The sequence below is a fragment of the Melozone crissalis genome, unplaced genomic scaffold (assembly GCF_028551555.1).
Source record: "Melozone crissalis strain CALT ecotype California unplaced genomic scaffold, PUWL_Pcris_2 ptg000007l_1, whole genome shotgun sequence".
NCBI lineage: Eukaryota > Metazoa > Chordata > Aves > Passeriformes > Passerellidae > Melozone > Melozone crissalis.
The window spans coordinates 11008030-11034645 of NW_026535785.1; the positions used below are offsets into that span (position 1 = coordinate 11008030).

The following is a 26616-nucleotide window of genomic DNA, read 5'->3' on the forward strand; positions in this document are numbered from 1 at the left end:
CCAAACACCGAGCGACGGGCCCCGCCCCCGCCGCAAGCCGCGCCCGCTCATTGGCCCGCGGGGCGCCCGCCCGCCCTGCCCGCGCGCAGGCGCACGGCGCGCGCTCCTAGCACGCACCGCGAGGCGCGCGCGCGGCACGGAGCGGGAGCGCGCCAGGCGCGCGAGACCCGGGTGGGGCGGGGCCGGGACCGTGAGGGGAGCCCGGAACGGGCCGATAGCGGCCAGGGCCGGCAGGGGCTGGGCACAAATATATTCACAAATATATATACAAATATGTACACAGAGTGCGGAGCACGAGCTAGACAGACATATGTACACAAATATATACACAGAGTGCGGGGTACGGGCTGTACACAAATATACACACAAATATATACACAGAGTGCGGGGTACGGGCTGTACACAAATACATACACAAATATATACAAATATGTACACAGAGTGCGGGGTACGGGCTGTACACAAATATACACACAAATATGTACACAGGGTACAGGCTGTGCACACACACAGTGCGGGGTACAGGCTGTACATAGCGAGGGGTAGGAAACAGAGACAGAAATAGCTCCCACTGGTCAAGTCCCAGCCGACCAGAGAGGAGGCTGCCAAAAATAAGATTTAAGTCCTAGGGCAGGTAGATGTCAATTAAGTGATCAGTAAAACAGGCTGCATGTCATTAAAAGAGATTTATTGACTCTGTCACCTTTGTATTACTGGTATTTCATGAAGGCTGACAGCTTCAGGGGAAAAAAAATGTCAAGAAAGGATGATCTGACTGACCTGAGATGTGATTCAGAACACAAATCCACACTGATACCCAGCACTGAGAACTGCGGAAAGCCCAAGCTAGCACTGGAAGATGGTGACGCCAGCAGGGTCCCCCCACCCCAAACCTGCAGCCCCCAGACTACCAGGACAACTTACAACATTAAAAACAAGTGATTGGGTTGTACTTAATCTTACATCTTTTATTATAACACAGAGAAGCTGTGAACTTTGCAGTGAGGCCAAGTTCCTGCTCTGAGTTATGCAGAGCATTGATGGGAAGCTCTCTGCCACTCAGACTATACAAATGATGTAGGGCTTTAAATTCACAGTATCTACTAAAACACAAAGCAGCAATAACTTATTACAGCATTTAACTTCTACTGAGAAATATTCATCTGCTCTTTAAAAATCCCTCATATAAAAAAAAAGGAAGATCAAACCCTCACAATATTGAAAGACAAAGCTGGGGTTAAAGGGAAGGTTATAATGCTGTGATTACACCTGCGTACTTCCCTATGGTTTCATGCATCAGGACTTCATGAAGAAATTGTTTAACTTGACTGCTCTTGTGTGGAAAACTTTTTTGAAAAGTTTTCATTTAATGGCATACTGAAAACTCAAGAACCATTTTAGTGAAATGTTTTTTATCCCTGAGAACTTAGCTTCACTTCTCCCCCCTTTCCCTCTCGCTCATGCCCATTAAAAAGATGAAAGAATAATAAAGTTACCCTCATATGCCATGTTAATTATTTAAATGATTTTGACTACTGGTAGATGCTAGATCTACTAGTATGACAAGTAACAGGCACAGCCACAAACACCCTCTCAGCCCCAGTCCCTCACAGCTGCTTGGCTAGCCCCCAGTAACATACATATTTTACTGTCCTGTAGTCTCAGCAATCTTCCCATGAGCATGCTCTTGCCCCTGCTTTGAGCTGCAGCACACAGGTCAAACACTGTCAAGCAGAGGAGCTACAAATCAAATGCTTTTATTGTCTGAGAGCAGAAAACAGTGTGAGGACTGTTACCAGTTTTGGCAAGCACTAGGGAAAGTGCTCTCTTCTCTCTGGATGATGACACTGTATCTGTCAGTAGGATCCCAAGAATTTCCCAAACCAGCCTCCCTTTGATTCATGAGACCTTACCTGGAGCACTAATGAGAATTGTGCACTGTCAGGTCTTGTTCACACTGGAAGCACACAGGAGGCAGAGCAAACAAATCCTCATTTTCCAGTTTAACTTCATGAAGGATCTTGGGCATTACATTTTCCTTCCTTCCTTGCATGAAAGAACCTGAAAGGAGGCAGCATTCAATAAAAAAATCATGAAAAGAACTTGGAAAGCTGTTATCTTTATTTTCTTTTCCTCTAAATGTAACAAAGAAATTATACTGTCTGTTTGTGTAACATTAGGGACATTTAGATAAGCCAGGACAGTTATTTTGTAAACTCCCGTGGCTACACCAGAACAATTAGTCTGCTCTACAGACAACACCACCAGCCCAAGGTCCAGCAATGCACAGATGTAAAATTTTAAATGTTGGTCAGCTACAGCAGTGTATATCCCACATTGCACTGAAACAGCCTGCTCATGTGGAAGGTAATTATGGGTATAATAGAACTACATCAGAAACTGCCTATAAAAGTAGCTGTTAGTAACTTGCACATCACAAATAAGTTAATGTAACACTACCCTGTACATCCCTTTATATTAACTCTGAACACCAGGCACATTTCATCTTGCTACAGCTTGAATTAGACCTTCATCAAACCTTCATTTTAATGGGTGATCAGCATGGTCACACTGAGCAATCCATGAAAAATGTATTACTAAATAACATGGCACAAATAATTTTCTGAGACACAAAATAAAACAAATAGGACAGGACTTTTCCCTAGACACCTTGTTAGGAGGCTTCTCTAATTATCATACCCCACACATACAGTTTGGAAAAATTTCAAAGGAGTGCCAGAAACTAACCACCAATATAGTGCCTAGATCACCTTTCTGGGGAATATTTCCACTGAAAAATAGATCCTTATATTTAATTTATAGACCAAGACAACTGGATTCCGAAACTAATTTTAAAAAATACTATTAAGAGATTTTGCAGGACTTCCATGGAAAAGAGAAGTTGACCACAGAGCTCATGTACATGTGAACTTCTATCACCTGTGCACACATCTGCAGAAGCTCAAAAAGGATGATCAGCATCTGAAGACAAAATGCAGACTGAAATAAATAAGGATACCACTGGATCATTCAAATGCAATGCCAGGTGTCAGAGGACAAGCAGGAGACAACTTGGGTTCAGGAGCAATGTCTGTGCCCTGTGTGAAATACATGCAATAGTTAAGTGCTGTGTACACAATTAAAAACTTTATTTAAGATGTGGAAAGTAATGCAAAATTGTTTTTTTTTTTTTTTTAAAGAAGACTGAAAAGATACTTACTTCACTGCCAACATGCTTATTTAAAATTAAGGCAACTTTTGGCCCAGAACCTAGACCATACATTCTTTTCCAACCATAAGTACTGAAGGGTGGGAGTAACAGCTGGTTTGATTGTAAGATAAGAGAATTAGATTCCCAGTAAAATTATACAAGAGTAAACCATGGTCTTGGGCAGCAGGTGTGTTATGTCCTTGGCTTGTCTGCAGGGTTTTTTAAGGTCTTAAGAGTAATTTCAGTTTTAAAACTTAGCACTGAAAACTTGAGTTTTGCTGCTGGAAGATCCATGTTTAATCCTTACACAGCATTACTTTCACATACTGAGGCCGACATCACGGGTAGTCAAAGAATATGTTTAATAAAAAATAATTAAACTTCCATTTGCTCTATAGAACATCATAGAAAGTAATTCAATAAATTACAAATGACTTTTTAAGACGCTTGTTCAACTACAGAAAGCAAATTCAGACTACACAGAACACAACTGGCAAATATTGCAAATGTCCAAAAAAAACCTGGACTAAGACTTGGATCATGAAGCCTGAAACAAGGGATAGAAATACAAGGCAATAACAGCTAAGGTTTTTTTAGTAACTACCAACACACACTTTATCATCACCTTGGATATCCTTTTAATTTTAACTTCAGTATTAGTGTAATTCTACTGAGGTTTCCTTATAACCCTTAACTTTATACAACCGTATTTGCATATAGTTTAGCTGATAGTGGGACACTTTTTTCCCCCTCTGGATCAAACTGATGAAAAATAACCCAAATATAATTATGTTCAAGTCTACACCAGCCTTCATTACTTGAAACTGTAATTGCCTTATTACATAGAAAGAATCACTAGAACAGTAACCAAACTTACTTGACCATAATAGGAAAATACTTTATTTCATAAATCTGATATAAATTAGGTTTTAGCCACAAGATTTAGGACTTGTTTTGTGGGGGAAGGGTGGGAAGTGATGGTATTGTTGACATACTCCATCAGCAAACGAAGTTAATAACTGCTTGTAAAACTTTGGCTATTTCATAGATGCATCCTAGTTAAATAAAAGTGCTATATTACACAAAGGGCAAAATATTAAATATGAAATACTTTTTCTTTTAATGAAGAAAAATTGGCTACCCCCTTCTCTTGGCAGTTTTTGATTTTCACTATTGCTAAGACACTGCATGAAGGGCCAAAAATCAGAATACTATCTGGGAAAATACGTAACCAGCACAATCCAAATGGTACTTGTATAATTGTGTAATTACACCTAATACTGCTTCTAATCATGGGGCTAGTTATTTTGCACATAGAAACTTATATTTCATTGGTAAAGTTCTTGATAAAAAACAACACAGTTGTTTTACTGTACAAGCAAGCAACAGAACTATATCAAAATATACAGTTTTTGTTTTTTATTTTTAAATTTATCCCTTTGTAAAGCTTTTTCCATGACTTTCACTAGTACCTGTATCTGTTTTCTCTTAACACTTGCCTATTCTTGGACCGCAAATGATGTAACCAAGGTCACCTGAAGTCTCAGTCAGTTCAGAAGTTCTGTAAATATGAATCTGGGCCTTGACTGTGTCAGAGTAATAGCAGCTTAAGAAGGAGGAGGAATCATATCACACATCAAATCTTTGACAGATTTTATATAGTAAAGGGTTCTAAGGATTTGGACTTGAAACGAGATGCCTTATGCCCTGTTACTGTGGTTTCTAGGAATAATTTGTCTTCCTTACTATTCAAAGTGCTTTTTTCTTTAGTGGGTAACTCAGCATAATATATGAAGTGATATCCCAAAAATGATTTTGGATAATGTTTAGTCAGATTTAAATCTGCAGAGAAGTTTAAACTCAAAAGGAGTTCAAAACTATCTGTACTTTATTTACCATTATTAACTGGGAACTCCAGGAGGTTTTATGACATAAAACACAAATAGAAATCTACACAAACAAAGCAAACAAACAATTTTTACATGAATTATGCAGTGTTGAAAGGTCTTTTCAGTGGCACTTTATGACAGTTTGCCTCTTCTGAGTCTTAGGGAAACTACTCCTCATTTTGGGACTTTTAATTCTGCAGAGGGAGCCCAAAACTTTGCAAGGTGTAAACTAAATAGACCTACATGGTGCCAAGTAGCATGAGATAAGACAGTTTTTCCTTTATTTTCCCCTTACTGCTGTCAAAGAGAACAGCTGCAATAAGGGGGAAAGAAAACCCCAACAGTCTTACCTCAAGTAACTCAGATTTTAACATGCTATACAGGATGTCTTTAAAAAACAAAACAAAACCTGAAAACAAGTAATAGAAACCAATGTAAACTTCCTAAACTAACTCAGCTGAGGTAACAGGTAGCCAGTTTAATTGGCTAATTGGGAAAAATTTATCATCTTCTTTTAAACACACTTGTACCTGAATTGGAAACAGCAGTGCATCACAACACTAGAGCATTTTCATGTAATTAAAGCAATGGATGGTGATGTAGATTCTACAGCTTTCATGACATTCATTAGCTGCCCAAATTATTGCTGAGTTTTGATCTGTAAATTATAAGTGTCAAGGAGGCTGTAAAACTATATTCAAATTAAATCAATAATATGCATAAAGTATTCTGTGTTCACTGCAAATATATTAAATATACAGCTCTTACTTGAGCATTATTTTCATAAAATTAACCCCCCAACAAAATTATAATGCCTTTTGTTGTAATTTTACACCATTGTGTATTTGATAGTACATACAAGTTCAGAAACTTATGAACTTCAAGAAATATTACATGCAAAACGTCTCTGAAAGCAGTTTGCACTTCTAAACAAATACTGAAATGTTCGGTCAGTAAATCATTGATGCACTCAACACTGGGTTATTTACAATGAAATAATTAAAGAATAAATTCAAAATCAGTTTATAATTTAAGTGCAGAGTCTGGGGTCAGTCTTCATCGCTCGAATCCGAATCCTCAGATGAAGACGATGTACTGTCAGATCCAGATGAAGCATCTGCTTTCTCTGAACCCTCATCTGTGCTGTTTTCATTGTGAGAGCTTGGCTCTGTTCCCCCTTTGTCTTCCTGATCTCTAACCCTAGAATTTTCCTCCTTTTCTTCTGTGGGCTTGGCTGAGCCCGTGTCATTGCTTTCACTGTTCTGTACATCAAAAATATTAGACTGAGACAAAGCTGGGATATGAAGATTAAGGCCTGGAGTGAGAAGCATCCCTGGGTAAAGTATGTTGGACAAAAGTAAAGGGTTAAGAGAGAGAGGATTGGCAGCTGCGGCAGCAGAGGATGTCGAAGGAGAACTGGAAACAGAGTTTTCACCACCAGTGTCCGTGTTTTGGTCTTCTGTCCTTTCCTTCTTTGCATCCGTCTCCTTCGCGTCGTTTCCCTTTTTCTCCTCAGCGGATTCCGTGGACTTTGCCAGGAGCCCTCCCATGCCCAGCAGGTTTGGCAGCCCGGCCATGCCCGACAGCAGCATGGGGAACATGGCAGCCACGTTCTTGGCCTCTCCCGCGGCGGCAGCGAGGCCGGCCGGCATTCCCATGAGTCCCGCCGTCACCTGCAGCGACTGCAGGTTGTGCAGGTTGTGCTGCAGGGCCTGCAGGCCGGGCAGCTCCACGCCGGGCAGCAGCCCGTTGGCCATCAGGGGGTTCACGGACACGCTGTGCGCCGAGGCTGCGGCCGCGGCCGCCGTGGCCTTGGCGATCTCGCTCTTGGGGCGCCTCCCCCGGCGGCTCACCTCCTCCCGCACCACCGGGCCCGTCAGGATGCGCTCGAACATCCCCTCGGGGAGGAAGCCCTGCAGAGACACAGCGGCACTTTAGCGCCATTCGGGATCTTCAGGATGGCAAAGGAAAAGCAAACACAGAACTCGAGTGTACAGAGCAGCAGCTCCCTGGAATTTCGGCTGACTCTGTGCTATCCCAAATGTCTACAGCCCATCTCCACTGTGAGGGCTCTTCTCACACCCTCTGCCACCCCACCCTTCATGGCTTCCTGGCACATCAAGCCAAATACAGCTAATTATAGGAGCAAGCTCCATCTAAGATCTAAACCAGCATTGCTTTGAAATATTATCACACAGCAATCACTTGACAGTTTAATTAGTTTTCAATTTAAAGTTAAATATGTGTGATTGCACACAGACCGACAATCCCTGAGCCCTTTTTATTTTTGCTGGTGTCTCTTTAATGTCCTCATATTTCATCTCATCCATAAACTGAAGAAAAACCAATAAAGACTCAACCTGAATTCAAATTAAATTCTTAGTACTTCTATTTAAGATTGGTATAGTATCCCTTCACCACTTTAAGACCTCCTACCTAACAACAAAGAATTGCAATGAATACCAATATTCCCTTTAAAATCTATTGTCTTGAAATTTCTTTTTTAAAAAGGCAACCATAAGATCAAATATAACTCAACACTATGGTACAACTGCCTTTTTCCCCTAGCAAATAACTCTGATTTGTATTAGCTTAATGCAACCAGAGCAATTCAGAACTCAAGTTCTGTTCTCCTCTACTGTAGGTAACTGCTACTTTCTCAAAGTAATTCTGCTAGTATTTATACCTCTATTCAGATACAATACAATACAACTTCTTTAAGTTCAAAATATGTCCTTATTTTCAAGGCAAGACTGATTTATCAGAGGTGCATGCTAAAAGTAAAATAAATATTTAAAAATAAGAATTTTTTTCCCAACTGAAACTTTAGAGAAAGTATTCTCTTTCTTAAATGATTTCTTGGCTAATATCTTTCCTAAAAGCCACTGGACTATATTTAAGACATGAGAAGTCACAGTATTAACAGCATCTTCAACAAAATCTCTAATTTGGGGTTGCCAGTCACTGTTCCACCCCTTTCTCCTATTCCAGTTGTGCCAGCAAAGCATTTACTGAACTGAGCTGGCAGAAAGCTGACACTGACTCATGTTTGCTGTTCATGTAATACCAGAAATGAAAATCACACCTCTTGGCATGCATGCTTTTTCTATTTGCCTTGTTTCCTTTCAGATACATTTCATGTCATGGTTATCTTATTCTGCAAATACTTACAGACTGTTTTACCACGTCTCCCCACTCAGGAGCCACTCCATACTCTGGATTTTCTTTCAAGAATCTGCACAAATCCTTCAGAGGGGGAGCAAATGCACCCCCAACCTGAGAAGCAGAAGATAGAAGTCGGTGAATTTGTGAAAACTGATAAGAAAAAAGGCAACTTTAATACCTGACACTGTTTCATTGTTTTACCTTTTGAATTACATAGTACAAATAAAGCCTCACTTCAAGTTATGGAGCATGATGCAGCTTTTGGCTGACTCCTGGTGATAGATGTGTATGTGATTTGTTCTAAATCTACTAAACTCAAACTCATCTATTGAACTCAATTCAAGACTTCAGTATTTGACATTCCCACTGATGTTTAATACTTAATATTTATTTAGACATGCAATGAATGGAAGAGCAACCACTTGAACAGAGAACAGCGGTCCAAGTATTACCAAGAAGGTTGTAAGTACAACCCTGTTAAGCTTTTCCTTTATTCAGTATATAAGTCCTATTCTCTCATCTCAGTCAACTTCTAAAAATATTTAAGAGGCTCTGCAATCATGAATTAATTTCCTGAGGTTTTTTTCATGCAAAAAATGCCAAATTAAAGGTACTAAACAGCATATCCTAATAAAAGCATAAAAGCAGGAAAGTAAGGTTTTTAAATTAATGAGACGAATTATTCAGATCCAGAAAGAAAAAGAAGAAAATTTTCCAGTTTCTGCTTAGCTTTCTCTATAAACTGCAACTTAAACTCATATTTTCTAGGCTACTTTTGGGCCCTCACTCCCTGCTGCTCAAAAGTATTACAGAACTAAAAAAGTAAATGAGAAAAAACAGGTTTGGTGACACACAGAAATTGGAGACAACTTATACATGGAAAACCTGGTATTAATTAAGTATCCAAGCACCAGTTATGGAGTGGAAATTTGAGAGGAAAAAAGCCATCATGAAAACACAGGTTTTCACAGTAAACAGAAATCACATCTCTCATTTCTTGATCTTCAACTTTGACAAGATCCCTCAGGGCACAGCTCTTGAAGAGCAGCCACAGATCTCAGTTCCAAGAGACTCACAACCATTCTGGTTCCCCTTCAGAGCTGCTGTCTCAATACACTGAAGAGATTAAAGACTCAAATTCTGCCTTGCTCTCCTGTACAGATGGACAAAGCTCCTGACCTTAATATAGCAGCATACAAAAAAACCCCATCCTGCTTCCCTTGTAGCTGCTCTAACAAAAAGAGAAGCTGGCAGTGCCACAAGGGAAAGGGAAAATGTTCCTTACATGGACACAACAGCTCAAAGATTCCCCCTGCGTTGCTGCTCTGGTGCTACACTGACATTCAAAGACACCATCAAACACATCTGGCCAGATCTGTTCAACAGACATCACTGATGTTCTGCATGCTTTTCTTGAATATTGCCTTTAGCCTTCCCCAGAACCTGTTCAAATGCATTGTGCTGCTCCCAAACTCTGACCACCTGCACAAAAATTCAATCCAACACCTGCTCTCACATCTTCCACTGCTGCCTTTTCACACAAGAATTCCCCTTCTCCTTTTGTTCTCCTGTTCCCCCAACATTTCACCTACAAATGTGACTGACAGCCAATATTACTGGCAGATCCACAAAGGGCAAATGGCAGACATTACTGAAAAAAGCAAAAAGCAAAATCATCCAGTACAGAGGATTGCCTCAATTCCAAAGGACAAGTTTCTATGGCAGATATATTACCAAAACAATTTTGCCAAAAATAGTAATGAGAAGATCACAAAAAAATCTCAAACTTCTGACAAAGTTGCCACTTTGATAATGGATTTTGAACATTTATTTTAGTGGCCCTGCCTCTGTTGTGAGTCAATGGCACAAACACTGCATCATACAGAGTGTTCAGTTCAATAAACCATGGGCTAAGTTTCTATCTGTATCTTACATATTTTCATAGTAGCAAAATATTTACTAGAAGATTGAAATTTACATTTTTTGTTCTGTGCCAAAACTTTAAAACAAAAACCTTTCATTTTATACTGGGAAAATTTTAGTAAGTGTAGCATATCAAGTTCTTCACTGGGAGTAACTTTTCATTTGGGGAGTATGAGAATGGGAACAGTATCATAAATACCTTTCTTGCATTTCTTCTATTTATGAGCTGAACACGTTCTTCACCAGTTAAACTGTTAACATCCAGTTTGTTGGGGTTTCGACAACGGTGTCGTTTTTGTTTGGGCCTCCCATCATGCAGCTGCATCCTCTGTTAGAAAGGAATTAAAAAGCCAATTATCCTTCTGATATAACTGCTGTAAAAAGTAAGATCTCTGTGCATTCTCTTGAGTCAGGCATTAATCAGAAGCCAACTTCAACTTCAGAAATATTTTAATACCCGTACCTATTCACAATCATTTAATAAGCAGCCCAGTAAACAGCACTACATAATTTCTCTGACGCCTCTGCCCATTGCTTTACTAATTTTTCAGTTTTTAACAGTGCTTTAACTGTCTGGAAGATTGCTGCTGCTTTGTATCACCTTCATGGAGAAGGAAGGTTGTTATTCTAGATATCATACATATGGTTTTCTTCCATTAAAAAACATCAAATTCAGAAGTAACGGTATGAGAAGACCATACCCCCACGAACACCACTACCACAGCACTGTACTGTAGGTATGAGATGCATTCCACAGTAAGTTCTTTAATCCTTGTGCACATCACTAAATATGCTGTTACACATTTTCACCTCCTATCGACAGTACCACAGTAATATGAGTTTTCTTGTCTTAGATAATTTTTTAAATAGTAAGTGAAATCATACAAAGATCAAATGTCTTGATTTGGTATTGCTTTTCTTGGCAATTACATTTGTCAGACAAAAAGAAGGGTTGGAGACCTCACACTGTAAAAGGAAATGGACATTTTCCTTTTTCTATGTGGAACAGAAGAACAAAGAAATAATTCCCTGTAACACAGAATACAAACCAAAATACACAATATGTGAAATATTGTACTATTTAGCTAGGGAGAGGTGAAAGAAATACTCACAGGAATACAAGCTCCTGAATCTTCAACATATCCAGGATGTTCTTTAAGCCACCTTTCTAAATCTTTTCTTTTAGGGGCATCATCACCTGCAAGCCTTGTTCCATCTTTTAGGTTAATAACAGGAACTGGGCTCTCTGCATCGAGCATGCCTTGGGACTGTGTGTAGGTGAGTGCTGGGTTTATTCCTGCAGCAACCTGGCAGGAGTTAATACCTGGATTAACCTGGAGAAATTAAAAACATCTGCTGTACTGCACTGAAAGCAAGCCATCACAATTATTTCATGTATGAGTCAATGAAAGGCAGTTTTGCAGATCACACTCAAGGACTTGCTCATGCCAAAGAAATCCCTTCAAGACACTGCCCAGTGAGGTATGTCCAAAGGTTGCTATGTCAAGCAACAAATTTTTAGTAATACATTGTTAAAGTTCATCAGAATTCAAGTTACATTTTAAAAACAGTTATTTCTATTGTATATATCTAACATTTAATGACACTCCACCAGTTTTCATCTGTGTGTAATCATAAACTATCAGCAAAAAATATCCCAAACCTGAAAGTTTTGACTACAAGCTTTTGTGGAGCAGGGAGAGCTGGTTATGCTCACTTAAGGCATTAATAATAATTTTGATCTTATTTTTTGGATACAGAATGAAGTTTACTTACATGGTTAGGCTGTTTATTTCTATTCATAAAGAGGACATCAACCCCCTCCACATTCTTCCTTCTTCCTCGTCTCTTTTTGACTACAGGCTGACTGTCAACGATGACTCCATTGGCACTGGCTGTTAAGTGACTGGAAGTACCTAATAAATGATGCAATCAAACTTGTGTCAGATGCTTGTTTTATAAAGAGAAACATTCTGAATACAAAAAGGAAATAAAATTATTTTAATTATTGCAAGTGCATGCAATTTCTACATGTAACAGCTAAGATAAATTGCCCTTTGTTTTATGATTGCTTAAAGCATCATGAATATCAGGTTCTGAAAGCTACTTTAGTATGAAAATTTCATTACTGCCCCTGCACCCCCTCCAAATTTATCCATGTAGGGATGATTGCTACTGACAACTGTTGATATCATATACAAAGAGAGGCAGACATCCCTAAACAAATGTTCAGCAAGACCTTAATGGTTTGTTGCAAAATTGAAGCAGAAGCTGGTCTAAGTTAAGCACCCATTTCTAATAATTTCCAATATTTTAATCCAAATGTTAGCTCCTTACTTCAGGCTCATTTGCATTTGTCAGAGTATACCTATTGTTATCTTGTTATGAAACAAGCTGTAAGTTTTTGGCTATAAATCAAAAATTGATTCCAATTGTCCTCCATGGCCTCTTTATATGAGACACAAGGAAGATTATCAAGAGTTCAAATTGGCAGAGGCATAAATCTGGAACTCTTCATCTTTATTTACAAAGTAGCCACATTAAGTCCTGAGTTAAACTGATTACTGTCAGTGTACAGTGATGCACTTTGTAATTATTAAAATCATCTTTGGAGGGAGTTACAGTGTATAATGGCATCATTCTACTAAATTAACATTACAGTAATTGACACTATGATAAAGCATCATGTGCTCCAAACTGGAGAATGTCTTCACACTGGAGAGAATTTCTCCAGGCTGCAGTTCAGAACACTGCAAACATCTCTCTCCATTGCCAACTCGTGGACATCAACAGAAGAACCCAGCAGACTGAATACTACATTGCCCTTCTCCTTTCTGACATGTTTTGTACCTGATTTGGGAAGTGATTTGGGGAAGTTGACAAGGCTGGTTTCTGAAGCATTCTGGAGTTCACGGAGCCGAGCCAGATATTGCTGCTGACCCAATGCACCCTCCTCGCTTTCAAACGGCCTTTTCTGAGACAGTCCCTGCTTCTGAAAAGTCAATTTCAAACCACCTTCCTGTTAAATAAATGCCAGGATTAGAAGAGCTTCTGCTGAAGCAGAAAGAACTACTTCACAATCAGGATTTCACATACAGTTACTCCAGCAGAATTGAGAAAGAATGAAAATACTGTGTTAGACCTTGTACAATCTTGTTCTTCCATGTAAAACCAGAATATGAACAAAAATTTCATCTGAACTGAAAAATCCACACACAGGTAAGGTGTTTACCTCCTGAATCCAGTCCTAGACCCAACTACAAGAGCAATTAGTCACATATTTTTATGTGCTACAAATACGTCTCAAACTTCAGATAAACAAAATGTTTGAAGCTTCTACCCTGCATTTAAACCAGGAAATTTTCCTGTAATCCTCTAAAAGACCATGAAATAATAAAGTGCTTGTTGAAATGTTAAAAAAAAAGCTGAGCAGCAGAAATACCTTTTTATACTAACCAGATTTGTTAGAAACAGCATAAAACAAGCTGTCTGAGGAAGCATCAGCATGGCAAAAATTCAATTCAGAAAAAAAAAAAAAGATTCCTTCCAGTGGCTTAAGCAAGTAAAGGAAAAAAAAAAAAAAAAGAAAAAAAGAACACAGAAAAACCCCCTCCCCAAAAAACCAAACCCAAACCCCAAACACTCAGTGCCCAGAAGCAGCAGACCCAAATACCCACAAACAAGTGTGTGAAGAAGTGAGAGTGAGAGCAGGCAGCCACTTGCAGGTAAAGCATGCCGCACACCGCAATCGCAACCAGGTCCTAGGGCAATAAAAATAAACATACGTCATTGATTTTCACTGTAAACTCCTTTTCTCGTACATGCTTCTTCACCTTTGACAGCTGGGGAGATTGCTCATATTCTTCTTTTACAGCTGCCAGAGGGGGTGTGGGTGCACTGGGCTCACTGTACTCTGCAGCTGCCCCTGAGCTGTCCAGCAGCTTGGTGGTGTAGAAGGATGCCACGGTGGTGCTGTCGTAGCTCCTTCGGGCTGAAGGCCATTTACCCTTCAGCACCGTCTGACAAATGCTGTCCAGCCTGTTAATCATAACTCGGTCCTGAAATATGAGAAAGTCATTCTGTAAGAGCAGTGCTCACCAACACTGTTACTTTTATGTATTAGCTCTTAATTCTACAGAGAAGAGAAACGACAACATTTTTATCACTGGACTTTGACTTGAAGATTTTGAAGTTCCTGGATTTGTACTGATTCGCTGTAAATCTGTGAAAGCACTTCTGTACATAATACTATGTACCTCTAAACAAATATGCGATTTCTCTCATCTGTGCAGGGTCTGGCAAATGACTGAAATACACTATCTCCCTGATTTTTAATGGGAAGATATGGTAACTACCAAAGCAATATTTGTATGTGTGGCTTTGACTCACTACTAGCAGGATCTGAACCTGTGAGCAGCACCATACCATACAGCAAATACCATTTACAAAACTAAACCTACAGATTACTATTTATGTCTCCTTTTATGTTCCAAAGCCATGTAATTCCTCATTCCCATCCTTTGGGCACCAAACACAGATAATCACACACCTCTGTAATACACAGCTCTCAAGTCCCAATAAACTCAGCTAAGTACATGAAGACTACAAAAACTACTGGATTTACTGATCATTTCACAGTTATCTGTCAAATAAATGTGCTAAAATTACAAGTTCTGTAAACAAACACTTATTTATGAGTTCAAAACTCTGTTATATTTGATATAAGTCAACTTTTTACACTTTGAATGTAATTTTTCACAATGTGTCAAGGACCTTCAAAAATTATGAAAAACAGTACCTAGATTTAAATGCATGTTTCAGGAGTCAACATAACATCTAAAAGGTCCTGAAGCTCAAATCCTACAGCTATTGACCCTGCTTACTTGTTCTAACATACTTAACAGAATATTCATGTCAGAGCCCACCTTCAGGTACTATTTTGGTTTTCAAGGCTGCATTATGAACTTGCCTTTGGCCAGTAGGATGCAGCCAACATGTATCCACCTTGTAGGAGATAACCAGAATTTGGTGTCCCGTTGTTCATCTGGAAACTGTCCTGGGTCTCATCTTGTGTGGTGCTCAGAGAGGCCACACTCTCTTCATCATAGGCTTTTATATGTGGAGTTCCTTCTGCTAAATAAAACCATCAAAATCATTATGCTGTAAGGGAATTAGACACTCACTGTAAGAGGTCCAGGTGAATAAAACACACACAACAATGTTCAGAGAAAGTCCAAACACAAAGTTAAACTGAAGAATTAATATCTTAGGTTTTTCAGGCTGATCCTTTTCTAGAGATGTAAATTCCACACATATTCCTGTTAGTATTTGGAAGCTGAAGATGTTGAACATTTAGCTATTTGGAAACAGACATGCTTCAGAATCATCTAACAGACAGTCTTCACTTAACATATTTGATAAGACAACATTCACTAAAGCATAGAATTAAATTGAAAGCAAAGGTGTCTATCACCAGCACATGGGAAACCCACTGGGAGAGTACTTTAAAAGAACCATTTCGTTTACTGCATGGAATACTGGATGCTCCATGCCTTGAACATGTGTGCCTGCATAATTCAGTTGTTCAATTTTTGATCATTGAGGATTTTTCCCTATTATCTTTCCAGTGTGTCCTCTGGCTTTCTTATATTTCATTATTAGTATTTCATTTCTGCCTCCATTCAGACAACAGAAATTTCACTATGACATGGGGAAACAGTCTGAAACAACAAAAAAAAATTGTTGCCTGAAAATCCAACTACTACAGTAGCACAAGGAGCAAGAGGGGCAGCTCTTCAGAAATTAGATTTGTCCTTAACAACAGCTCTGTACTGAGTCATCTGATAGAATCCAGCACTCCCTTCAGAGATGGAAATGTGGAAAGTATGCCAAAGGGCCATTGCCATTGAATCACCAATGAAATAAAACCTGGCCTTAAAATTATAATACAGATTAAGTTAAGTGAACTTTTCAGCCTATACCCATCTCTTCAAACTAACAGCAAAACCACCAAAAAAACCCCTCCAAAACAAAAAGGCCATCTGATTATTGAGATTCTGCAGTCTGAGGAAGGCAGGATTATTTGCCTAAACAGAGTGAGTTGGTACAAAACAAGCCTAATATTTGGACTTGCAGCACACTTATGGTAACCACAATCTCTATCTGAATATTTATGTTATATAAGCATTCCTTTGCTGTCATTGTTTTACTGTTTGCACACCAACTGCTTCCTCTAAAAACATCCTTTCCCTGCTACAGGCAGCAGCATATTAGTAATTTTCTCAAAGTGGAATTTTACTTGCTCAGTAATCATTTCCCCAGTAAATTAACCCCATGGCTTCCATTTGTCATCTCCATGGACAAGGAGATCCATCTGATTAAGACAATGCCTTTTCCTCTTAGGCATTGGAAAAAAACCAGGTTCTTCATCCCACTGCCTGCCTTCATTTTCTTCCCTTCTCTATTACCGTTTGTATCACATAGAGAAATCTTTCCATATTCTGACTTTCAGTGGGGGAAATAGAGGCCACTTCACAGCAGCAAAGTAAGGAGTGTATTATATAATGAATGGTTGGGTTATTAAAAACTCTAAATCACTTTATCAGAGGTTTTTGCTTCCAGTTTGAAGCTTTCACTGTGTCTGTGTTACATGGTCTTATGTGCTGCAGCCACCTCAGTCTTGGCTAAGCAGGTTTTATTTTAAGTGAATTTTTTGAAAAGTTTTAAAGTGTTTGAAAATTTTCAGTGCAAAAACATTATTTGGGCACTAAAATTCACAACAGAAATCAGCTGACATGACTCCAGTTTGGACAGAAGGAAGCTTGCAAGTTTTATGAAAGAACATATGAGTAAGATACGTAGACAGGTGAGCAAGAGTGGAAAAAACAAACAGGGAAACCTAAAGGATCTGTTTAGGAAAAGAACCCATAATAGGGGATACACACACAGAGAGTACATTTCCAGAAAATGCTGCCCATGCCAGTCTCCCACACATGAACCACATGCACAGCAACCTTGCTTAGGGATCACAACACAGCCTAAGTACCTCACCAAGGCACTGATATGGAGCAAACAAAAAGCAGTATTCCTGAAATTCTTCCAACTCACTTGGAAGAATCAAGCAAATATGTTTATTTACATTATGCTTAATAAAGTTAACTTCTGTGGGATCTAAAAGCCTTTTAAAGACATTTTTCCATTAAGAATAAACTAGTTCAGTGAAGAATTATACTGCAGAAGTAAGACTACACACATACCACGTTTTTGTGCCTCCTCTTCATCACTATCACTCTCTTCAGACGATGATGATGATGACGACGATGACGATGAGGACGACGAGGAGGACGATGAAGATGCTGAAGAACAAGATGAGGATGATGAAGAGCTAGAGCCAGATCGAGAGTGGGAACAAGATGAGGAAGATGAAGAGGATGAAGATGATGACCTGGAAGAACAGGATGATCTATCTGAGTCAGAATCTGAGTCAGAGCTAGAGTCAGACCCCCTTTTGCTGACTCTCTGTTTTTTGGAAGCTGGGTTTGGCGTTAGAGGCTCTGTCCTTGCTGCCACCATGCGTCTGTCTGTCTCAGCCTTCACGCTAGGTCTGTGGTCTGACATTTGTATTGGGGTGCCATTTTTGGGACTCAAAGGTTCAGATTTCAGTGTTGTCTGTGTCTCCTCTGTAGACATAGATTCCTCTTCAGAAGACTGAGGGTCCTCTTTCAGATTTTCATTTTTAGCTTTTGTGTCCTCAAAAGCATTCACTTTAGCATCTGACAGTCTTGACTGAGGTGTAAGAGGAGAAGCAGATAATGCCATCTGGTACTGGTGCAAGAGTGGAGTAGAAGTCCTTGAGAGAGCCACTTTGTTTTGATTATAGTTCCTCTGGGCAGACATAAATGAGAGTTCAGGATCACGAAGAATATGATAATCTGTCCTGCTGACTCCGTGCTTAGCAGCTCCAATAAGCAGATCCCTGTCGTGAGTCCCACACTCCCACCAGACAGGCAGGTCAGGGTTTGGCTGGCACAGCTTTAGCCTCTCAAAGAGCTGGGGGTGCCTGAGGGCCTGTTCCCGCACTTTGCGCAGGAGCTCGATGCGGTACAAAGTCCGGGAAGCGCGTTCCTCAGTGATGGGCTGGATGAAAAGGTTTGGGTCCACGAGCTCTGGATTAGAACAAAACAAATGAGAATCGGCCAAAACCAACACATCAGTACTTTACGTAGATGAGTAATGAGTTAAGATATGTCTCCCCATTATAAGTTTTCAATTTTACCCTCAACAGGTTTCCTTAATTCTTCCTCCCCCATTTTTATCTTCTACACATGAAAGAAAAACCTTTTCAAGGTAGGCACCGACAATACAAATGTAAAAAGTAAAAACATACACACCCACCTTCTTTTGAGGGGAGGCGACAGACCCTCCTGCACATTGACATAAATGCATACAGGTACTTCTCCAAGCTCTCATCAGTTTTCTTGTGCAGCCGAGCCATCGCTCGAAACTTGGTCCAGTCAAACCGTCCCCTCTCAGGGTCAAACACCACTCCAAATGTGGACACGACTCTGTAAAAGTCAGCTTCTTCTCTTCTTGTCCATCTTGACCAGCAAGAAAAAGATGTGAAATTCTGTCAATTTCTTCACTGTTTCACACATTATGTCTTTACCATTTTTTATGTAAGGGCAGATTGAAAAAGTACGTTTGCATGCTGCACATACCTTTGCTGTCTTTCAATCTTAGCAGCCATCTTTGGATTTAGTGCAGCTTCCTCATATGGCAGCTGCATCATACTGGTTTGTACTGGGAATGCTGGCTGGATCTGCTGGGCCTGCCTGTTTTTACTGGTGCGTTGATAAGCGGTGATCAGGCGGCGCAGACGCGTTGTTAAGGCAGACTGAGTGGGCCAATAGATTTTGTCCCCTTCCATCATTTGTCCATCTATATGAAAACCAAGTCATGGGAAAAGTAAAGAAGTTGATTACTGCTGGTGTCTATGGTTCTACACTAGCTAATTAGATTTTAAATAAGAATCACAAGAATTAAACAATTCTAAACACAACATCAACTGGCTCAGATTCGTAGTTTTATGGATTTACCTCCATCTGCTATTACGAGATCACCTGGGGATGAAACATCATCCTGTAAAAAAACAAAAGAGAAGCACAATTTAAAATATAGCTTCCTCCAGAGACTTAGGTTAAATGTACATCTTACAACAATTTCTGAATATGAAAAAGAACAAAAGTAACAAATAGTTTGGATAAATGGCTAACAGGGCATACATCAGAACTATACAGCAATTCCCTATCATTCCCACCCACCCAGACAACTTCAGAAACTCATGGAACAAGCCTTATCAGCAGAAAAAAAAAGTAATAATTTGCCCAACAAAAAGGTGGAAGTATTACATTACAAGTGAACGTGTGTTGAAGTGTCTAAGTGAATGGGTGTTAAAAGGAACGATTAATTGGTGCCTACTATACCTCTATGTCATCTTTAAACAGTGCTGGTGCTGGTTTATACTCTGGATCTTCCACATCCCTATTAAAATTTCAACACAAAAGACACCATTTTAGTAATATTTTACACTACTAACTGAAAAGTTCTTACACTCTTTTCAATTGAGTAAAGCTGATTTAAATTTATTAAGATACTGTATTTAATTTTCTGTTTGAAATGAAGAAAGTATTTCATGGCAGCTTTGGCGTGAATCCTGCTCCCCAGAAGTAACTGTATCATCCAAAGGTATTCTTTGATGAATACCTTTATATACAACTGAATACAACTGAAAACCTCAGTGATGAGGCAATGAATAAAAGCAGTTCTCTCTTTCAGCAGTAACCAGTAATTCTCACATTGATCTACTGGGGTCACTGGTCAGCTACACAAGACTAAGACATCAAAAGCTGACCTGAAATCAAGTTGAACAGGTCTGTAGCACTCCACCTCTGAATGCTTTTGCACTTCAGTGTCTAAGTAGCATTTTTAACATAACCACACAAGGTAGAATCCTTGTAAATAACAGGTTGTTGCAGTTTTCCCTAACTGTGAAATCCCAAACTTCAGTAGTCATTTTACCAATCCTCTTTTCCACCCTATGGGAGTAAAATCACAGTGGAATCCCTTACAATAATGACACCAAACTCATGTAAAATCAGTTAGGAAGAGAAAAAGGTACAGCATGTAAATTCAAATTTGCTTGCTTTAAGGCCCCAAAACATTCCCTTCCATACCCATCCATATAATCATTTGCTCTCTGCTCAGCAGCAACTGCTTTCTCATCTGGTTTTCCAACCCTTTCCAAGAAGCAAAGAGCTGGGTCTGCTCTGATAGTGTTGTATTTTTCATAACCTACAATAGAAAAAAAGTGGCAAAAATTCAACTTCCAGAGTACACAAAAAAATTTGAGTGCAGGGGGTTTTTATTTTGGGGTGTGGGGAAGTGCATACACAGTTACCCTTATTACTCACCATGTTTAAAAACTCCAATTAGAAGAGATTTATCTGCATCTGCATCCCACCACTCAGCAGGAACTTCAGAGTGGTCTGGCTCAGGAACCCAAACATCAATTTCACTAAAGACAATCACCAAGAGCATACCAACATCAATAGAATTCAGAGGAAGAAATAAATTTTTATATTTTCTTAGTACATTTCTACTTCATGTGGGACTTTAAACCTCTCTCTTCAAGCACACAAATACAGTAAAACCAGCAATACAAAACACTCAGACAGCTTGGTATTTAGTATTTGAGACCAGTAACAGGGAAAGACTACAAAAGCAAAACCAATACACAACATTCTTCCTCTCTAAGTGAACTTCACCAACTTTCAGCAGCTTGTGCTTGCACAACATTGCAAACCAAGGATTATCTGTGTTAGTGTTTAATAGCATGAGAGGGACTGTTCTTCACTAGTATTTCTGAATCAAATTACAACTTTCTGACTGCCATAAGCTCCTGTAGTAGTGAGTTCAAGAATTTCCAAACAGCAATAGTTGCCTTTACAAAAAAAAAGTAAAAAAAAAAATGAAGGCATTAATGGAATACACAGCACATAATCAAAAGCAGATGAAAACCTGCCAATTATCATGTCAAGTACATAATTCTATCTTTCACTCACTTTTTCAGTCTATTTGACTCATATTATTTTACTTTATATAGCTAGACTCATGAAGAGGAATCAGGACTTCCTCACGTCAAGTTGATGAAGTGTTTAGTAAACAAAGAGAAAACAAAAACATGTTCCTCACAGCCTAAGGATAAACATATTTAGTTTTAACATGTCTTATTTAGGTCTAGGCAGATTCTTGAATATTCATCTGACATTTGAAATAAACAAGTAAAAATACTCTCTCTGTAGTTCACCTGGCATCAGTTCCATCAAAGACCTTTTGGAATTCATTACCAATGACTTCTTGCTTTAAGTAATATAGCATTCTTACTCGAAGTAAGACTCTAAATGAAGAAAAAAGAGAAATACAAGTATTAGAACTCAAAAAGCTTTCAATAATTGTGGATTGTTTTGTCTTTTGTTGTATCACAGACATTTCAAGTCATTTTCCTAAAACCTACTTTCTTCACTTTTTCACTTCACTTTCTTCACCTAAGACTTTTTATTGTAATCACATTTACAAACTGTTTCATTTCAAAATTTTCTTTCAAATCCTGAAGACCAGGGTCAGCAGAACACTCTTCACTTGCTTCATAAAATACTGCTAAGAACAAAGTGCTATTTCCCTTTTCCTGCTTAGAGCATATCCTTAGAGAGGATCGAGTGGGCTGACAGTGAACAGCCTCCCCTTAACCTTTCATTTCCTTCTCACTCACAATTTAGTGACCTCAATGACTTCTCCATGCTTTATCTCAATTCTTGACTGCAGCTGTATGAATTGTCCAAGCATAATATGGCAACTTTTGCTACAGAAAAATCGTTTATCTACACCAAGCTCATTCACTGCCATGAATGACTAAGCCTTCACAAACTGGTAGCTCAGATTCTCTGAAGCCTAGAAAACATGCCAGGGAAACAGCATGTGAGATTGAGGGGCAACAACTTCAGTGCTTTCAGTCTCTCTGATAAGCACTCCCACTCTTTAGTCCCTTGGCTGCTGCAAGGCATCCCAAACATGTTAGCAAGGGATCCCTCCACAGACAAAAACAGTTTCTTCAAAAATTGTAACAGAATTATTTTACATGTGAAATTATCTGTTCACCTCCAAATACACAATGACCTATTTACTCTAATCAAACTAACACCATTAAAACTTCTTTCTCCCTACTGCCACAACTATTTTAAAGTCTAACACAATGAGAAACTAGAAGAAAAAACAAACAACTGAAAGACATTCAAACTTCAACTACTGCTTACTTGTTGCAATGGTGTTTTATGTGCTTTTTGTAGCCTTCATCTTGCAACAGATGCTCTGGATTGTATTTTCGAAGCCATTCTGCTTTGTGTATATCAAAAGTGCTAGCCTGGGTCTTCACTTTTTTTCCTTTTCTTCCTCTAGGCACAGGGGCTGATAAGCCTATATAATGTAAAACATTACAGGTACAGATATAGATGCCCACAAAATTGACAGTTCCCATATCCTAAACAGGTATTGAATCTGCAGTGCAGGATCAACACTAATATCAGTATGTGAGACTTTTTGTGTCTCAGAGCATCTCTGGAGTACACATCACCACTAAGGACCAAAAGGAGAGGGGGAGAAGAGGAGTGGGCTGTCTGTCACCTGCCATGAAACAGAACAGGTTCTTCTGAACTGGAATGAAAGCTCACACTAAATACCATTTGGTTAAGCCATCAAACCTAAGGCAAAGCAGCAATGACACTCCTTTGTCCATCAGCTGAATTGTGTGCTTGAAATAAATCTCAGGATGTGTTCAGAGAGGGTTTTTTGCAGTTTTTATCCCAGTACCACAGACACACACACACGAAGCTGTCTGAATGCAGAAACACATGAAGTCCTTACCAAGGTGGTTCTGTAACTCTCGTGTTTGCCCATCCTCTGTTGGGGTGATGAGATCCCATATAAAACTCTTTATTTTCTCATCCCCTCTGTAGTGAACAAGGCAATAGGCTAAGAGGGCTCTGCAAATGATCTCCACGTCGTGCTCATTCAGCTGCCTCTTGAAGCGGCCGTGGGACAGAATTTCTCTCCATCGGCCCCACCTAGTCCAAAGTGAAACACAAATCAGCACCTGGAAGTGAAACACTGCAGTAGCTACAGACTTCTCTTACAAAAGAGAATTTTTCTCTAAAATACTTAGCTTTTAACCTCTTTCTTTCAGTTTAAGTTACTGAGTAGAAATAATAAAGTAACATTTGCAACATAACTCCACCTGATTAAAACAGAGTTTTAAACAAGAAGTGCCTCTTTACAAAAAAATATGGACGATTGTTTTTAACTTCGAAGAAACAAAACTGACGGGAACTCATTCTGACAAGAATGCTGTTATTTTTCTTTTAAGGTGGGTGAGGGAACACCTAAGATTTGATTTCCAAATCAAGTTATCTGATTTCAGTACGCTTAAAATAACTGGTTAGATTCTCAGTTCCTATTTGTGCCTCACAGAAGTGCAAGATGTTCTACAATTATGAAAATCAAGTTACCTACCAGGACATTATTTCAGACATTTTTAAGAGCCTTGAGCCAGCCTGCAGCACTTACTGTAATGATTTTTAAAGAGACTCCTGAAGTGCCCATGGTAAAAGCTGTAATCTCATTTGAGGAAAGATTTTCACCCTTTTTTTCTTAATGTTTCTTTAATTGCAAATTGTCAGGAAGATTTATTACAGGATGCAAGAAAAATTCCTTTTCTAAAAACATTCTCTGCACACTCTCCAGGTCATTGCCAATACAGAGTTAAGTTATTCCATAAAAACAATTTACTACATGGAAAAAGAAGTTTTTTTAAAACCCTTGAGAGAATGAAGAAGGATGTACACAATACCCATAGACCAGCAAGTTCTTCTCCACACGGAAGCACTCAGTCCTCCCATAGCCATTGGAGCGGTCGCAGGGCCGGCGCAGCTTGGGCTTCTCATCCCCCTCACTCTCCACCTCCGACAGCTCTGCCAGCTCATCCTTGGTGGCACTGAAGGGCCGAGTCTGCTTCCTGATTCTTGGGGTATCAATGACAAGGCTGTTCTGCAAAATCCCACACAAACCTCGTGAGAGAAGCAGTTTTTCTCAAGTACACAGCTGCAGCTCAGAAACAATTCCTATCTCTTGTTATTCACAGCTATTTCATGAGGACACTGAACACCATGGAGCAAGGTAAAACATTCTGTGGTATTTAAGGCAACAAAAAATGAGCTTCATATGCCAATGCCAGTACATTTGTTACAAACAACACAACACTTCATCTGAGCTGATGAGACTTTCTCTCACACAAACTACTCTGCAGGATTTGTGAGAGAAAGAGTGCACTGAAACCTTTTTGAATCAAATGCATGAGGAATGTCTTCAAGTATAGGGCAAAGATTTCAGCATTATAAAATTTATACAGGTTTTAGTAATTTATTTTGCAGATTCTAGTCCAAGATTTACAGACAGAGAAATGAGGCAATCAGAGTAATTCCACACTTTCAAACATGTTCACATCTTTAACAAAAATCAGGAATGTCCAAACTTTTTACTGGACAGAAATTAGAAATACTACAGCTGTCAGCAGGCCGACTGCTCATAAGCCAGTACAAATAAGCCAGCACAAAAAGTTTGATTTGTTGAAATATTAATCAAAAAGCACTAGAAATCCCATACCTGCAAATTCAGAATTCAACAGCAAGCACATGCTTGGAAAAAATACACATTAAAACAGTACTTACTCTACCACTGATAGCATCAATATCAATTTCTGCTTTTTTGGCCCATTTCTGCCAGAAGTTGGGATCATCTAGTGAAATATCAGTCCTGTTTCCAGATGCAACAAAACTAGCCTGTAATACATAAAACTAAAGCTTACCAACATCATACATCAAAAGTTTGTAGTTTGCCTCACTGCTGTAAAGATTGCCTGACCTTATTTCATTAAAAATCTCCCAAGCAGATGTTAAGACTTTAGAAGTTACTTACACTGCAAAGCAACTCAAAAGCTCTCCTCCCCCTTAATTTTTAAAAATCAGATCCATAATATATCAGAAAAATCTAATGAACTTTTATGCACCATCAGGAGAGAAGAACATTAAGCAGCAAGATTCTTCTGCTTCTAAGTCTGAATCTAAATTACTTGAATGGAAGAAAAAAGCATCTTTTGAAGAGGCTTATCAGCATTTGGGGATTTCATCTCATGCAGAAGTACTCGCTTGAGGGAAATTTCAAAGGGGTGTTTAAGCTGCCAACAATCAAAGCCTGAGTGCATGGAATAGGCTTAATTTCAGAAGGCATTTAAAAAACCCTGATACACTGCATTTGGGAAAAGAGTAAATACATATAAAAATTTCTAACTCTTCTGATAAAAAGACAGTGATGATGATCTTTAGAAATCTATTTCTTATTTAAGGCATAATCAGCAAGATATAGGAAAATCTAAATAAACATGTAAATAAATAATATTTTTAAATATTGCCATTTAAGAATATAAATATACATTTGCAATATTTAAAGTCATCTTTTTTCTTTGCTTTTTTAATTCTTTTGGAATGCTCACAATTGCATTCATGAAGTGCCCACACCTCAAGCTTTACTGCTTGATATTTTACACTCTCAGCCCCCTTCCCATGTACATATATGTATCTCCACTCACTGCTATTTTAGGACACTTCTTATTTTGCTTCTCCAATTCTTACCAAAAAAAGCTCAAGGTTCAAAATATATATCTTTTGTTTATGCATTTTTAGAATGCGTTTTTAACCACATTAATTTTTAGCCTTATTAATTATTGCCATATATATTTTTCTCTGCCTTTAATGTATCTAAATACAACCAGATCTATAAGCAAATTTGTTTTAATATTCTTGGCTAATGCAGCTCACCACATCTCACACAACCCCCAGCCTTTCCCAAAGCAGCACAGATCCATTACTCATCTTTGCTCAAGCACACTCCTTGCACCTGGCGTTTACAGAATCTGTAATCTGACTTTTTATGTGCACGTTAACAGAAATGTACAGCTGCAAGAACCCAAAATATGTACCTCACACACAACACAAGTAAACAGAACTTAAACTAAGGCCTAGGCTCTAAACCATGCAGTGCCATTTAGTGCCCTGCTGTCACAGAACACCCTGCTGCTCTGCACCTTGGCAAACGTGGAGCCCCTTCCCTCGGACTCGATCGTGATGGTCTTGGTGCGACGCTGCAGGATCTGGTCAATGTCCTCCTCACAGAACTTGGAGCCTTCATCCTCCTCATCCATTATGGCACCATAGGCACCTCTTCGAAGCAAGTCCTCAATTTCTTTTTTGGAGAGTTGCTGGATCT

The 26616-nt window shown here is 39.1% G+C and overlaps 1 protein-coding gene across 5 annotated transcripts in view; it reads right to left on the reverse strand.

Annotated features, from left to right (window-relative positions):
• Positions 1 to 1715: 1715 nt before the first annotated feature.
• Positions 1716 to 26616, reverse strand: part of CHD9 (chromodomain helicase DNA binding protein 9) — an 88016-nt gene continuing 63115 nt past the window's right edge. For 2 of the 5 annotated variants that reach the window (XM_054269565.1, XM_054269566.1), the window contains exons 18-38: positions 26435 to 26614; positions 25023 to 25133; positions 24146 to 24342; positions 23164 to 23363; positions 22557 to 22716; positions 21554 to 21643; positions 20658 to 20761; positions 20421 to 20538; positions 19671 to 19728; positions 19284 to 19326; positions 18906 to 19125; positions 18583 to 18785; positions 17445 to 18353; positions 15158 to 15321; positions 13974 to 14246; positions 13039 to 13207; positions 11965 to 12104; positions 11301 to 11522; positions 10388 to 10516; positions 8272 to 8376; positions 1718 to 7013 (exon numbers count right to left, since the gene is read on the reverse strand). In XM_054269565.1, coding sequence (XP_054125540.1) covers positions 6150 to 7013; positions 8272 to 8376; positions 10388 to 10516; positions 11301 to 11522; positions 11965 to 12104; positions 13039 to 13207; positions 13974 to 14246; positions 15158 to 15321; positions 17445 to 18353; positions 18583 to 18785; positions 18906 to 19125; positions 19284 to 19326; positions 19671 to 19728; positions 20421 to 20538; positions 20658 to 20761; positions 21554 to 21643; positions 22557 to 22716; positions 23164 to 23363; positions 24146 to 24342; positions 25023 to 25133; positions 26435 to 26614 — 4659 coding nt within the window. In that variant the 3' untranslated portion in view covers positions 1718 to 6149. Of the gene's footprint in view, positions 7014 to 8271; positions 8377 to 10387; positions 10517 to 11300; positions 11523 to 11964; positions 12105 to 13038; positions 13208 to 13973; positions 14247 to 15157; positions 15322 to 17444; positions 18354 to 18582; positions 18786 to 18905; positions 19126 to 19283; positions 19327 to 19670; positions 19729 to 20420; positions 20539 to 20657; positions 20762 to 21553; positions 21644 to 22556; positions 22717 to 23163; positions 23364 to 24145; positions 24343 to 25022; positions 25134 to 26434; positions 26615 to 26616 lie in introns of all 5 variants that reach the window. The other 3 variants (XM_054269562.1, XM_054269563.1, XM_054269564.1) reach the window with 3 other exon arrangements.